Source organism: Pogona vitticeps, chromosome 5, assembly GCF_051106095.1.
Source record: "Pogona vitticeps strain Pit_001003342236 chromosome 5, PviZW2.1, whole genome shotgun sequence".
Lineage (NCBI taxonomy): Eukaryota > Metazoa > Chordata > Lepidosauria > Squamata > Agamidae > Pogona > Pogona vitticeps.
The window spans coordinates 177,877,609-177,890,000 of NC_135787.1; the positions used below are offsets into that span (position 1 = coordinate 177,877,609).

Here is a 12,392-nt window from a genome sequence, read left to right on the forward strand (position 1 = left end):
GATGCTTCATTTCCCTCCCCATCTTCATTTTTTCAGGGCAACTACATCGCTGCACGAAACTATTATGAGAAAGCTTTACAGCTTGTTCCAAACAGCAAACTGCTGAAAGAGAATTTAGCTAAACTGGATCGCTTGGAGAAGAGGCTACAGGGAGCTCAAGAGAGAGGATAAACAGCATGAGCTCAATGAGTGCGTTCTGCAAGAGTCACAGTTTTCCTACAACCAGACGTCAGCTGAAAGGAACTGCGGGCCTGACCCCAGAATAAGAGAGGTGTACATGAGGATCACAGTTGAGTCACCAAAGCTACAGAGACTTGCTGTTTGTCTCTGGATGTGCTCTGGAAAGGACTGAAATCCAATCTTCTGAATCTATATTTGGGTAGATTTGTCATATAGCAAGAAATACATATGTAATGTCCAAGGGTTGCACTCATAACAACAGCAAATAATCAGGTGCAGGAATAGTTGAAAATGAAGAAGGCTTGATTCATCAAAGATAAAAAAAACAGTTCTTGTAATGTAATCTTGCTTTAAGGAGTAGTTTAACAAAACTCAGCCCATGAGATCTAGAAGATAGCAGTCAAAATCAATGAAGAAAAGTGGGAGGAAGCAGGAATGGCAATGGGTGAAGGAGAAATCAGCCTTCTTTAGTGTCCTCGGGGATTCTTATATTAATTCCTGAGGTGTAATATTCTGCCATCCGAGAAAAAAAACTAGTAGAACTGGTTCTCAAGAGTCTTTTGATCACAAGTGCAAGTTAAGGAGAAGCCTGAATGCGAAATACATACAAAGCATTTTTGGGACAGTTTACATGTATGGCATAATATAATGGTTTGAGTTCAGCTGCGTGTTCTTTTTTCTTTTCTTCTCAGAATAATTTAGGGTTTTTGTTTGTTTTGCTGGAAGGGGAAAACTAAACCATTGGGTGGTAGGTCTCAATACTTTCCAACAGTTTATCTGAGTAGCTCAGTGATCCTAGGGGATTCACCATTGCACCTGAAAAAAAACTATTTAGAATGTTCAAACTAGTATATAAGAATTGAGATTCTTATCCATGCATATCCCTTTCTGTGCACACTGTATTTCTTTCTCTGATGATAGGTCCTTGTGCTTCCTCATCCTTTGGCCTAGAAGCAGATCTTGAGTTTGGGGTGCAATTTGTGAGATGGTTGTATGGAAGCATCTGTGAGAAGCACCTCAGAAGGTCTACTGGGTGCTCAGAAACCCTGGCAGGCCATCTGGTGCCTTGGTTGGTAAGAGGGCTTTTCTTTTTCTCTCTCCCCCCCTCCCCCGCTAACTATACCACTATTGTTCATGATACTTGGACGGAAGTGAACCAAGAGATATTAAAAGCACCTTTTTTTTCATCAGACAGAATTGTCACTTTCCTGTGTCTCATTACTAAAAGAGAGAGAGACCAATTGAATCTCATAGGCAAGGATTATCATGGCACAGATGTTGGGGGTTCAACATTTTTCATGCCACTTATTTAACATAATGAAAATGTTACATATTTAATTTTCCTCTTTGTCAAGTTTGATGCCATTTTTAATAACTAGAAATGTAAGCTAAACTTGTGGGTGTTGCTCCTATTTTTGTGAAGTTAGAGAAGGTAGCAACCACAGAGGAGAGGTGTGTAGGTTAATCAGAGTTTAGACAAGTTCCTTTTTTGAACTACAGCTCCCGGAATCCTCCAGCCAGCATGGGCAGTGTCAATGTTCATTGGGGAATTTGGGAAGTTTTTTTAAAAATCTAACTTTTTCAAGCTCTGATATTAATTACTCTGTTAAAACTGCTTCAGGAATCAGATGCCTCAGAGTCTGGTAGAGTCTCATCTCAGTATCTTTGCTCCATTGGCTGAATAAAATGGCATCCTGTTCAGATGACAATTGCTCATGCTTTTGAAAGGCTTCAGACCAACATGTATTGATGGGGTTTATGATGTTAAGCGACCCACTGTTAACAGATGCATTTCATGTTGGGTTATGTGAACAGAATTGTAGATATTCTGAGAAAGAGATGCTGTAGGCCTGTGCTTCATAGCACGACTCTACCAAATTATGCAGCTCTGTCAAATTTGTCTTGTACTGTTCCAAAAAATTGGCCATGCTGAGCAAATTTTGATACACTTCCCTATCAAAACATCCACGATTCAGTGGCCATGTTGAGGGAGACAGATGATAGTTGTAGTTCAAAACATCTGAAGGCTGCTATGTTAGGAAAGACTGTTTGAAAATGTAACATTTAAATCATTTTAGTCAGTAAATGAGTATCAAAGACCAATTGGGAACTTACCATAATATCCATATAACTACTGCGAAAGCATCTTGTTTGTATCAACCAAATATCAAGGATATTTTTCAAAAAAAACTGGGAAATGATGAATTATTCTTTACAGGGCAAAGCCTATCCCATTTGGTAAATGTCTGTCAATATCCACTTTTGCTATAGGTGATAAGCTTTAGGAGAGTTGAAGTATAATTAAAATGCCTCAAGCCAGTCTAGAGTGGTGGAGATGCAGATCTTTGGGTTCTTAGACTTCTATTATGAATTGCACCAACCATCACAGAATTTTATGGAATGATTGCATCTTCCACTTGTGTGTTTTCCCAGCAGTTCTCCGTCTCTTTCTTATTAAAAAATAAAAAGTTGAGAATGAAAAAAAAAACCCAGAATGGATGCACAGTGCCTTTGGATTAGTCCCTCTAGGGGCCATTTTAGAAGCACCTTTCCTTGAGAAAAGGGATGTTACCCAGTGTGGCCTTAATAGTTGGGACAACACAGCTTGGTGCCTAGAAAGCTGGACGCAGGCTCCAAGTCTGTTGTGGACTTGAACAAGATGTTAAGTGGTAGACTCAGTTTTCCATCCATAAAACAGGAAGAGCAAATGTTTGTTTTGTAGAAACGTTGAGACAGTACGGAAACATTGAGCAAATGCAGTAAGGGAATAACCTGCTTATGTTAAAAAATATTGACTAAAATGGCATATCAGAAGAAGAGGCTCATGTTGGATGCAAAACAGAACTTCTTTTACTTAAATTATTGACCTCGCCCTGAATTTCAGGATTGGTTACTGCAGAAAACTTTGTGAAAATATAGTTCCCCAAGAGTTAAAATTTAATTAATTTATCATTAAAATCCACTCTATCATCCCATTTTTTTTTAGCATGTTAAATAGTTGTTAGATTGACAAAATACAAGCCCACTGCATTACATAAAGTAAAGCAGTTGTGACAAACACAGCACAATAGTTTTAATGGATAAGTCCCACTGAAATAAAGAACTTCTGGCTAGATTGTGCACAATAAGTCTTAGTCCTGTGAAATTACATACATTTTGTAAACATTTATGGAAAGCATTTCTGAGCCTTTTTCTCCCCACTCCTAGTGTGTATGAGCAAGAGGTAATTTTTAAAGGAGATTTTATGTTATGTTTTTTAAATGCTTGTATTATCTATTACTTTAGGTTAGTTGATGAGAGAAAGTTACAGAGAGAGAATCTATTCCCCAAATGAAAATGTAAACAGTTTGAAATATACTAATTGCTTTGCCCTTACACACTTCAAACAAATTAGTTGTGTATAAATGTATATCCTGTTGTTTTTAACAGAGCTTTGTCACAACTAATTTTACCTTAATTGGGGCCACTATCTACATTGCCACAAATGGAAACTCTTATTATTAAGCAGTGAAATATATTAACATCAGTTAGTAGTAAACCACCTGCCCAAACTTTCTCTTACTTTGCAAACCAACATGTCTTGATAGAAGTTTGAAGCCTAATTTCAACATATCTGAAGACAGAATAGTGACGATACTTCATAAAGAGATTAGATTAGTAAAACCAAGGAAATGTCATTATTCATAATTTTGCAAATCGGGTGGATGGATCTAGAATGTGAACATTACATTTGAGTGGCATCTCTTTTAAGTCCTGTATGTTTCTCCAGCATGCAACAGCCCCATGTCAGTATTATGCAAGGAATGTTAGATGTAAGTCCAAGCAACTTCTGATCGCCACCTTCCCAGAAACATTTACTCAATTGTGGCAGGTAGACTGTTTGTACTTTTCAGAGGCCCACGGCTGGAATCAGACCTTTGAACTTGGCTTTGCAAAATTACCTGAAGTATTTGGAAGAAAAGAAAAGAGATAGAGAGGCTTTAGATGTGTACAAGGACTACACCGTTCCCCCCCCCCTTTTGTTGATCTGTGAAAGAGACACTTTAGGGTTATAATACCTGCCTTCCTGCATTTCTCCTGCAGTAGCAGTTTATGGATTTAAGTGTCAAGGAAAAGTGAACTGATATGTGTAATCAGTATTCTGGTGTGGTAACTGCAGGTTTACTGAAGCATGCACACAAAAGAAGCATGAGTGAAACTTTTTAATAGCAGGAGTCCACTGATATAAGTGTTTTGTTTAGATGAAGGCCAGTTTGGGAGAATCACTTAAGAGATGGTCTAATTTCATAGCAACACATTTCTCATGCCCAGTTTTACTATACTGATGGGTCAGAGTAATTGGCAGTAAAATAGACCTTATTTTTGAAAATATAAGGAAGTATTCTCCCTCTTTTTCCCCCCTACAGATCATATACTAAATGCAACTATAAATACTTTGTCGTCTTTTCTCCTTCTGGTAATATGCTTAACTTGCAAAGCCTATATTTTGAACCCATTTTTTTTTGCCTGTCAAAAAAGAGTTGCTGGATGGTTCTCTTTTCTCTGCAATTTATGTGGTGTTTTGCGATCAGGTTGGTACGGACATCAGCTGAATCTCAAACCAAGGGCTGACAGTGAGAAGAAAAATTTAAGGCTGTTGAGATGATAAATGTTGGTCTCAGATTGAAACTAGATTGAGATGAAAAGAGAGTTTGGCATACCTGCTTCACAGTGAAGCCCTATGGTTATACTTTTATTTGAATGCAAGGGTGAATCATTGTAGCCTAAACACTATACCTAAAATCATGTTGCAGAAATACAAGCACAAGAGTGCAATTACACAAGAAGCTTTTGGACTGTGTCAGCTGTCATATTTCCAGGTGTGTGACCCAAGCACATCAACCACATGATGAACAGCTGGGGAGATTTTGCGGATGGATAATCCACAAATCCAAAAGGATTCTGGCACATAGCTTTAATCTAAAAGCATATTGTTTATATACCACCTTAACAATTTCCGTCTGATCGCTAATATATACCATTTCTGGGCAAGGTGATCGAGAGAGTGGTGGCAAATTGGCTGCATTCATACCTTGAGGAACAGGATTGCCTTAACCTATTCCAGCCTAGATTCAGGCCACAACAGGGTACTGAGACGACACTGGTTGCACTACAGGATCACCTTTTAAGGGAGGCTGATGGGCAGATGTATCCTCTTAGATCTCTCGTTGGCTTTTTATGCAGTTGACCACAGTATCCTCCTGGACAGGCTCTCTGAGGTTGGGATTGGGGGCTTAGCATTGAGCTGGCTCCAATCCTTTCTCAAGGACTGTTCCAGAGAGTTCAGCTAAGGAAGGAGATGACAGTATCTTGGTCCCTTCGGTATGGGGGTTCCTCAGGAATTGACACTATCCTCAATGCTGTTTAACATCTACAGTATGTTAAGCTATTGAGGGAGGTCATCAGGAGATTTGGAGTAAAGTTTCATCAGTATGCTGATGGCACACAGCTCTATCCGTTACCACCTCTGCAGTGGATGCTGTCCAGACTCGGGAGCATTGCATGGTTTCAGTCCAGTACTGGAATGGACCAGGGCTAACAGGCTCAAACTGAACCCAGACAAAACAGATTTTGAACCTGGGGTGACCGCTGATAGGTTAGAGGGGATGGTCCCTAGGCTGGAAGGTATTCCCCTCCAGTTTAGGGACAACGTGCATAATTTGAGCTTTTTTCTGGACCCAGCTTTCTTGGGAGTCCCAGATTGCACCCATATTCTGATCAGCCTTTAACCAGCTTAGGTGAATCACCCAACTTCACCTCTACCTAGACAAGGACTCCCTTAGGACTTTGATGTTGGCCCTGGTCATCTCCCAGATTGACTACTGCAATGCTCTCTACATGGGGCTTCCCTTGAGCCTGACCTGGAGACTTGTGGGTCCAGAATGCAGCAGCCAGACGTGGTCATTGTTGTTTAGTCGTTTAGTCGTGTCCGACTCTCCGTGACCCCCGACTCTTCGTGACTGGTGGTAGATGTAAGTAAATTTGATCACATTACTCCGATTCTGGCTTGCCTCCATTGGCTGTCTGTGGCATCCCAGATCAGGTTCACGGTTCAGATACATGCAAAGACCTCCACAGTTTGAGCCCATGTTATCTGTCAGAACATATTTCCTCAATGCCATCTGCCCAACCCGCAAGATCATTCCAGTTGAGGCTCCTCCGGGTGGTCACCCTGAAGGAGGCCCATAAATCCTCTACAAGAGGTAGGGCCTTCTGTGCAGTCTGTTCTGTTCCATATCTGAGTAGCCGGTGATGGGCATGTGATCTGTTGGAGACCAGCTGTTCCCAGCCAGAATAGGCAGCATTGGCTAAAAGAATGAATCATCAGAGATGGGTGCAGAGCGCCTAACTTCTTTTGTCTTGGGTGTTTAGTGTCTCACTATGATTCTTTATGTTTATAGATGATGTAACTACTGAGGGTGCAGTTTGAAGGGGAAGATCAAAGGCAAACAAAAAGAAGGTTAGGGTGATATCCATGGAAAGAGGGACCTTTTTAAGACCGTTTTCCTGCTAGAAATTGCAGCCTTTGTGCAGTTATTTTCCTCCCCGTATATTTCATGTTCATTTCAGTAGGGTCAAATACATCCAGTTTATTGGATAGAGTGTTTGACTTGGATTCAGGAGACCTGGATTCAAATCCTTGCTCAATCATAGAAACTTACTGGTGGGTAGCTGTGGCAAATCACTCTTAGAATGTTTCACCTCAAAAAACCTCTTTAGGTGGCTTTAGATCAAAAGTGGCTTGACAACACACAAACGATTTGGTGGGAGGAGAGATTTTGAGCAGGAAAAATGCCGCAAGGCATAAAGCTTAAAACCTTTTTTTTCTCCCACACACATACAGAGAGAGTGAGAATGAGAATGTGTAGCTTTGCGTTAGAAGCTGAGCTGCTGGAAATTACTGCAGATTCCTTTACCACATGTGTAAGTTCAGCTGTGTGGGAAAATGTTTCCTAGGGTAAACATCTTGAAAGCACTGTTGTACAATAAGAGTGTTTTAAAAATAGCTGCTAAGGTTTAGACAAGAGAATGGCATTAGTCCATCTACATGGGTGGCCTAATGACTATGTAAGTGTAATGTTAGAGACACAGTTGTTATTTTTAATTCCTAGTGGCCTCCGATCTCCTGTGTTCTATACCATCCCGTTGATTCATACAGATCAATGGCATGTTGTAAAGGTCTGGGTCTTGTATCCATTTACCTGGGAGCAAACCCCACTGGATTCATTGTGTTACCTATGAGTAGATAAAGCACAGCATCACAGTGTTAAGCTATAACCCTGTAATCTGCCTTGGAGATAAGCTCCACGGAGCTCAGTAAGACTTGTTCCTGAGTTTAAAAAGCAAAATATGCTGCTTATATACCACCCCATATTGCTTTCATGTACGAGTTAATTATACAGGCTATACATCACCCACCCTGTGTGTTGGGTACCCATTTTACCGACTTCAGAAGGATGGAAGGCTAAGTCAACCTCGAGCCAGCTGTCAGATCTGTTGGAGTTGAACGCTGACCATAAGCAGAGTTTTGGCTGCAATACCGCAGTTTAACCACTGAGCCATGAAGCTCTTTATCATGCTTAGGAATTTGCTGCAAACCAGATTGGAAAGAGTCCCCAATCTAGTTAGGACCAATGTGGAAAACGTGGGAGGACATGCAGTCAAAGAAGAAATAAGACCTCTCCTTTTTAGTCATGTTCTTGAAATTGGTAGGAGAAGGCTGTTTCTGTCAACAGGTGGATCCCCTTCTACTGTTTTTTCTTTCTTTTGAAAGAGCTCCATATATGGCCACATAACTGTGTGGCGAAGCACCTCTCTTCAGCCAAGTGAATAAAATTATTAAAGGTAATTTTCCATTTGGCTTCAGTGTTCCACCAGGCATGAATGGGAGCAGCAGGAGAAAGAAGTGGGTTGTGTTTTATAGGCACTTTTCTTATCATCCTAGGAAGTCACCACCTCAGTGGTTAGAAAACTAAACCCAGGTTGATGTACTCTTAAATAGCAGTGGCTAATCAGCATCATGTGCAAATGCTTGCCTGCTCACTTTCTCTGAGCTCCTTTTTGAAAAACAGAGTGTGTTAGTACTTGAGGCTGGAGCTTTGGCACGGAGACATACAAGCTCGTATCTGCTGTGGTTTCTCCCAGGTAGATGTCAGTTGCAATTACAAGGGGATATATACCAGCAGACGACAGCAGCAATGGCAGTCCTTATGGGGATTAGTGATAGGAATGGGATAGAACTGCAAAACAAATTAAGCCAGAGGCCATGGCGAGATTCAAAACAGAGAGAGAGAGAGAGAGAGAGAATGCACCACATGGTCTGGTTTGGACAGTTGTAGTCCAAAACCCTGAACTTTCCCGAACTCTGTAAGCAACCTGTAGCAGAAAGCAGTCACGTAAGATGCTCACAGGACACCTTGTACACCTTAGCCCTAGTTTGCCATCACACCGTGCATTTGACTTACTGCTCACCCACGTTTCATCTACAAAACCCGAAGCCCTACAGTGGTGTTTTGCCTTAGGGAGAATGTGCAATAGTCAGCTATCTTGCTTTCACAAACATTTAGAAACAAGCAACAAGGTAACTTTCTTTGGCTCTTAATGGTGTGTTTGAAAAGTATAAGCATTGATGATGATGATTGTCTTTTAAAGGATGTGCTGAATGTCCTTCTGGTTTTCATATGGATTTATCAAAAACCCTTCTTTTGTAACCTCTCTCTCCTCCTCCCTCTCTCCCCACTCTTTTCTCTCATCTGTGGTTTCTCCGAATACCAAGATATCTCTTTGCTGAAATGGGATACCATTAATCTACTTCGCCAAGCAGAAGCTTATTGCATTGTTGTGGTGTTTGTCTTTGTCTCCATCTCTCTTGCTTTTCTAAATTTAAAGGATCAGTGGGTTTTGTTCAATAAAGGCACAATTTAGCAGCGGGATGTATGTCACTGTTAACAGGATTTTGAAAGGTCCTTTATTTTCATTGTCAAATTACCGATGCATTTTATGTACAAAAAGTTAAAGTTACGATCAAAGAAGACTTTGAACAAAGCAGATGTATATAAATGTCTATTTTATATAAAAACGCGAAATGTGTGTTTCTTGTGGCTGTCTGCTTTTATAACAAGCCTGATTTCATGGGACACTTCATCTCAGGTCATTGTGTATGCATGGAGAGAGTGGAGAAGCAACACCTGGATTTCTTTAAATGAAAAAAAACACACACACACACACACACACACACACACAATTACAAACTTTGACATTGCAATATCAGGAAATATCTAACCATAATGTGATACACTCAGTGGTATCTGTCCACAACAACTGGTAGTATAGATCCCACCCATGGGAACCTGCCATCTCCTGTTCCTGGTTGTTGGAAGATCCTCCGGAGCAGATTTCAGGTTGTACAGGTAGAACAGAAGAAGAGGAAGTCTCAACACACGAGTGGCGTTCCATGTCATATTGGATGGATGTAGAGATGTTCACTGGAACACTGAATAAGACTTACTGCAAAGGCAATAATGCTAGGCAAAGTTGAAGGCAGTAGGAAAAGCAAAAGATCTAACATGAGATAGATTGCTTCAATAAAATAATCCACGGTCTTTCATTTGCAAGACCTGAACAGGCCTGCTAGTCAGAAGACTTTTTAGAGAGAATGAATTTAGTTGAGTATCATATGGAGGAAGTGATTTGACAGCACACACCAAGCACAAGGTTAATAACTTTCAAGCTAGCACCAATATTTTCCTGGGTCATTCTGAAAGCTAATGAATTAGATCTGAGGTATCTTCCCTGAGGGAGCATTTCATAAACACAGGCCCATCGCTGAAAGTTCTATACAGGCCAATTTTGCTCCAGTGGGTGATGTTGCTTGGAGATCCTCTTACATGATTCATTGGATGGCAGAAGGCACGTGGAAGAATTTGTAATTAAAGGATGTACAGAAATTTCATGCTGTGAATATCAGATAATATTTGGCACTCAAGGAACTTATTCCAAACAATGTGTTTTATGCTTGTGGCTTCCCAAAGGCATCAGGTCCACCGCCTCTCTACGAAAACAATGTTAGACCAGATAAGGCTTTGAGGTAACCCAGCACGGCTCTTCTTATGCTTGTTTGTAATCATTATTTGAGTGGAGGATGTGCCTTTCCAAAGCTGGAGGGAGAGAACCTGTCTTTCCCAGCAACTCAGCTGGAGAGCAATTTAAGCAACACCACCAGTTTCTGGGCTTCAAAGGTCCCTCTTTAAAACAGCTCAATGGGGGGTTGCCTCACCCAGACGTCTCTGGGGTCTCAGCAGGCAAAGGGAGGTAATTTTAAGTTTTCCCTCCCATTTATGGTGAAGTATATGTTTACGTATGTAGTTCCACACCAACCAACCACCCTTTCTCCCTGCAAGTAACACCAAATGTCGCCTTCAGGCCAAAACATTTGTGCCCCTCTGCTGTTAAAAGATCCCTCAACCCAGAATGTTTTGGCAAGCAGTTGCATACGTTATTAAATGCTCATCTCTCAACTCATGCTTTCACTTTGACACATTGCAGATTCGTTTTAACTGGTGAATATGGCCAAAGCTGCACTGTTCATCTTTTACTTCAGTAAAATCTTTGCTCTTTGTGGACTGAGATGCAGCATATTTTGATCTATGTATTATTTTTCTGCACATTCGGAGTGCACCATTGACCCCGTACAACAAATCTGTGCAAATTCCGTCTGGGCGACAAGACCACTGCTCAATCACAATGCAAGCTGGCCTATTAGATTAAAAGGGGCAGCGCTCCATTTCAAGCACAGACTGCCTATGGCCAGCACAGTCCTCAGGCACAGATTAATTTCATGTATAGTTGTGCGTTTGTGCCTGTAGGTGGCTCTCAGCCTAAGAAGTGTGAAGTAAATGCATTGGTGAAGGGAAGCCTCTATTACCAGGATGTGGACACCCATCTATGTACAACAAGATAAATTACTCCCCAACCATTGTTGCTAGAGATGCTCATTCTCCTGCCTTCAGATCCACAATAATGGACACTGAGAAAGATTTCTTTTACAATTTGAGATCTGCATTGTCAGGAATTGGTCATTTCCTGTGTGCATCTTCTGTTTCCATACTCTGAAAGCATGGTATCTGGGTGCAGAAGGAAAACAAGCTTCATTCGTTTTTGACTGTCTGTGCATTGGTGGCAACTTTTATCCCCCCACCCTTATTTTCAGTCAAAAGCTGCAGATTTGTGCGTGCTAGTGGTGTTAAATGCACTGTAATGTTTGCCTCAATACGGACAAGAAAGCATGAAGGAATGGCCCCAAACAGCCCTTCTCTACTTTTCAGTGAGGCCAAATAAAAGTCATGAAAGAGTTACAGTAGTGTTGCAAAAGGGGCGTTTATGTGAGGTTGCAATTGTAATGTAACTTAGTGATATTTTCACTAATAGACCAAGGAATTAGTTATAAGCAACTAGTCCTTTGCAGAACTTGAAATGGATATTTTGTTTTTGTGGACTGCAACTCCCACACTCCTCCAGCTAGCTTGGCCACCATCACGACTCTTACAGCCTTTTCCCCCCTCAGATCTTTTCCCTCTTCTTCTGCATAATATGTTACGTTTTTGCATTAAATCTAGGACAGCCATTCATTTATACCTAAAAAAGTAAAAAAAAAAAAAAGAGGACCTATTAACCGGTCACCAAGTTTCCCAGCTGTGCCCAAAATGAATAAGGATAAATGTTTTTCAACAAGATGCTTAGAATCATTATTGCCAAGTTGTAGCCCCACCCTCTTCCCAGAATTCCTTGGGAAGAGACTGCATCTATTTAAAGCATTATAAATATCCGCTTGCTCAGTTCTGCTGAGGTGGTGGCCTTTGATATTGGAAAAAGTGCCCATAAGCAATCCCCAGCTCTTCTTTTTCTGGCGAAACAGCAAAGTTGAAGCCATTTTAAAATCTAATTGGCTTTTATTCTTCCCTGCTGAATGCAAGGGTGGTTTTGCATTAGACTTCGCTTTCAGCGATGAGAATGTTCCTGTGCATCCTTTTTTCCCTGAGTTTCATCAGTCAGCATGGTAAGTGGGTTCAAAGATACAAAAATGGTTTTGGAGAGAGATGTTTATTCCAGGCTGTCAGTGAACTGGCGAGACACCTCTGGTATTGCTGTTCTCTGGAATTACTACTGCTGAAGCA

The 12,392-nt window shown here is 41.0% G+C and overlaps 2 protein-coding genes across 5 annotated transcripts in view; both read left to right on the top strand.

Moving 5' to 3' along the window:
* The window catches only part of TMTC1 (transmembrane O-mannosyltransferase targeting cadherins 1), a 210,272-nt gene extending 200,963 nt beyond the window's left edge, over positions 1 to 9,309 (top strand). For all 4 annotated transcript variants that reach the window (XM_078376280.1, XM_072999904.2, XM_078376279.1 and 1 more), the window contains one exon: positions 37 to 9,309. In XM_078376280.1, coding sequence (XP_078232406.1) covers positions 37 to 171 — 135 coding nt within the window. In that variant the 3' untranslated portion in view covers positions 172 to 9,309. The remainder of the gene's footprint in view (positions 1 to 36) is intronic.
* A 2,562-nt stretch (positions 9,310 to 11,871) lies between these two features.
* Positions 11,872 to 12,392, top strand: part of OVCH1 (ovochymase 1) — a 57,962-nt gene continuing 57,441 nt past the window's right edge. Inside the window, exon 1 of the mRNA XM_072999901.2 lies at positions 11,872 to 12,274. Within this exon, the coding sequence (XP_072856002.2) occupies positions 12,223 to 12,274 (52 nt within the window). The 5' untranslated portion in view covers positions 11,872 to 12,222. The remainder of the gene's footprint in view (positions 12,275 to 12,392) is intronic.